Source organism: Cyprinodon variegatus, unplaced genomic scaffold (genome assembly GCF_000732505.1).
Source record: "Cyprinodon variegatus isolate N-32 unplaced genomic scaffold, C_variegatus-1.0 Scaffold1090, whole genome shotgun sequence".
NCBI lineage: Eukaryota > Metazoa > Chordata > Actinopteri > Cyprinodontiformes > Cyprinodontidae > Cyprinodon > Cyprinodon variegatus.
This window is the reverse complement of record NW_015151543.1, coordinates 188,962-191,485: the sequence shown is the minus strand read 5'-3', so window position 1 is coordinate 191,485 and position 2,524 is coordinate 188,962. Positions and strand designations below refer to the sequence as shown.

General features: G+C 51.1%; 2 protein-coding genes across 2 annotated transcripts in view; both read right to left on the bottom strand.

Moving 5' to 3' along the window:
* Positions 1-1,338, bottom strand: part of LOC107101393 (peripherin-2-like) — an 8,056-nt gene extending 6,718 nt beyond the window's left edge. Inside the window, exon 1 of the mRNA XM_015400284.1 lies at positions 55-1,338. Within this exon, the coding sequence (XP_015255770.1) occupies positions 55-635 (581 nt within the window). The 5' untranslated portion in view covers positions 636-1,338. The remainder of the gene's footprint in view (positions 1-54) is intronic.
* Positions 1,339-1,644: 306 nt separating this feature from the next.
* The window catches only part of ubr2 (ubiquitin protein ligase E3 component n-recognin 2), a 27,146-nt gene continuing 26,266 nt past the window's right edge, over positions 1,645-2,524 (bottom strand). The window contains exon 43 of the mRNA XM_015400277.1: positions 1,645-2,414. Within this exon, the coding sequence (XP_015255763.1) occupies positions 2,261-2,414 (154 nt within the window). The 3' untranslated portion in view covers positions 1,645-2,260. The remainder of the gene's footprint in view (positions 2,415-2,524) is intronic.

Here is a 2,524-nt window from a genome sequence, read left to right as displayed (position 1 = left end):
TGCTGCATTTAGGGACTCATGAATCCAGCCTACATGGTGCATTCAGGTACTCACTCTTTGACCACGTCGTTGCTCATGTCGAGGTAGCGGTTGCTGATCCACTGCACCTCGAACCAGTCCCTGAAGTTGTTGTTTCCGCAGCAGCGGAACTCGATCTGAGTCATGTCCAAAGTCCTCTTCATGAAGCAGCGTCCTGGCGTGTCCGTGTCCTTGTAGAAACGGATGGCATTCTTCAGGCCCTCGGCCAGCGTCAGGTACACAGCCAACTGCATGAAGAAGCAGAGCAGCACCAGCAGCAGCAGCAGCGCATTAAAGCCGCAGCACAGCAGCATGTAGGACTTCAGCATCGGCTTCATCTTGGAGAACTTCTGGGGATCCAGAGATTCGTGGCACACTTTCCCTCCAAAGGCGTTCAGGCTGCAGGACACCATTCCCACCAGGATCAGCAGGTTGGGCACCAGGTGGCTCTCGCTGTTGTCCATGATCTCACTCCTCTTCCTCAGCTCGATCTTGAAGAAGATGCCGAGGCTGAAGAGGACGATGCCCACAATGACGGTGAACCAATAAAGCATCCAGAGACCCTGAGCCAGCTTGACCCGCTTCTGCAGGTTGAACTTCAGAGACATGAACGGCATGGTGTCCTCTCACAAAGTTCTGTCTAACGGCAATAATGGCGAAGGTCCAGAAGTCTCCAGAGAAACGATGTGAATCACAGCTGTGCAGCTTCGCACCAAGAGCTCAGACTAGACTGACCCATGATGGAGGCAGAGTGAAGCAGGACAGAGCGGAGCCTGAGTGGACTGGAGGTGTGGGACGGTTCCTAAAGCGGTTCTGATCCGATTAGCAGAGGATCATCTGAGGCCTCTAATCCTCCAATTACCACTAATAGGTTTGGAGCTAAGCAGCAGCTTCCTGTTAGGAGGTTCATCAAGCCCCGCCCCAAACACAGGTGAGGTCCAGTGATCAGCACGCAAAGGTTACCATGACAACAGGCCTAAGGTGCGTATCTGGAAGGGCTTCCGGCACCTTGGCTTGGACTGACCTGCAGTGGGGACCCTGAGGGACCCCGGAGACGTTTTACCTTCCAACAGTAGAAAAGTCCTCCTAGAGACGCTTCTCTGACCCGGTGGAGAGACAGAGAACCATGAAGGAACCATGGTAGAACAATCACAGCAGATCTTTCTATGAAGCTCCTCTGGAAGGGAGAACCTTTGGCTCCAACTGGAAGAACATTGGTTCCGTTCGGACCGCCAGCGTTGTTCCGCCTCACTGCTCTCAGGCCTTTTAATTTGAAACATCCTCACTTCCTGTATCTGTCAGGCCTTCAATAGATAGGAAGGTTTTGTTCCGGTAGAACCGTCCTCATGTTTAAATCTGAACCTTTTCTCTTATCTGTCATTTTATTTTAGGATTATTTAAACTTTTCCTTTTCACAAACTCAGTTTTATAAAATCCTAAGGAAAATATTTCTTCCAGATCCGGTTTTTCCAACCATCTCTGTTCCACCCAGACGTCTTCTATAAGAGGCATAACAGAACCAGGATGCAGCAGAACTGCAGGACTGATGAGAATCTAGAAACATGTTTTCTAGTCCAGCAGCTTTGGATCAGAACCAGAAGAAGAATCGACTCAAACCTTCTTTAAATTCATTTTTATTTAATTTTTTCTACTATAAGACCAACTCATTTGCACAGGAAGTGACGGTAAAGTGACGGAGCGAGCAGCCGAGCCAACACTGGACCCGGGGTTCCACTCCTAAAAACTCAAACAGGAAGTGATGTCATCACAGTCAGTTCGTTAAATAAAACCAAAGAGCAGAACTAAACTAAAAGCCACTTCCTAATCAACACAGGATGGCTGAGCCAATCAACCAACCAGCTGTCAGAACTCAGACGTCCTGGAGGATCAGCTGACCAATCAGCAGTGGGGTCGATCCGGTTCTGCCGGCCGTTGATCCGGTTCAGATCTTTTCCACGAGGCCAGCAGCCATTGGATGACTCTCCCTCACCTGGTTACCATGGTGACCCAGTTCATGAAAATGTCACGGGGCCATGGGACCCTGGTTGAAAAACTGATGTCAGTTGTGCTGCCTCTGATTGGACGACTGAAAAGGGGTCAGTCAGAGGTCAAAGGTCACGATTGAAACACCCTAAAAAAGATCCCTGAAGGCTGCTGACCTCAGCTGCAGCAAACTGATTGGTTCAAAGAAGAGGTTCATTAGTGGGCGGGGCCAAGGCTGAGAGCCAATGAGGTTGGGCGATCACAGGTGCTGCCAGTCGATGGCCACCAGCGTCTGATTGGCCTCCTGGGCGTGGCCGATGACCTCAGGGATGCCGTGCTGCCGCCACAGACGCTCAATCTTCCTGTAGCGCTCTGTGCAGAGGTGGAGAGGGTTCCCTCGCCTGGAGACACATGGACAAACAGGTCAGAGACCGGGTACGGGTCAGAGACTTGGTACAGGTCAGAGACCCGTTACGGGTCAGAGACCGGGTACGGGTCAGAGACTTGGTACAGGTCAGAGACC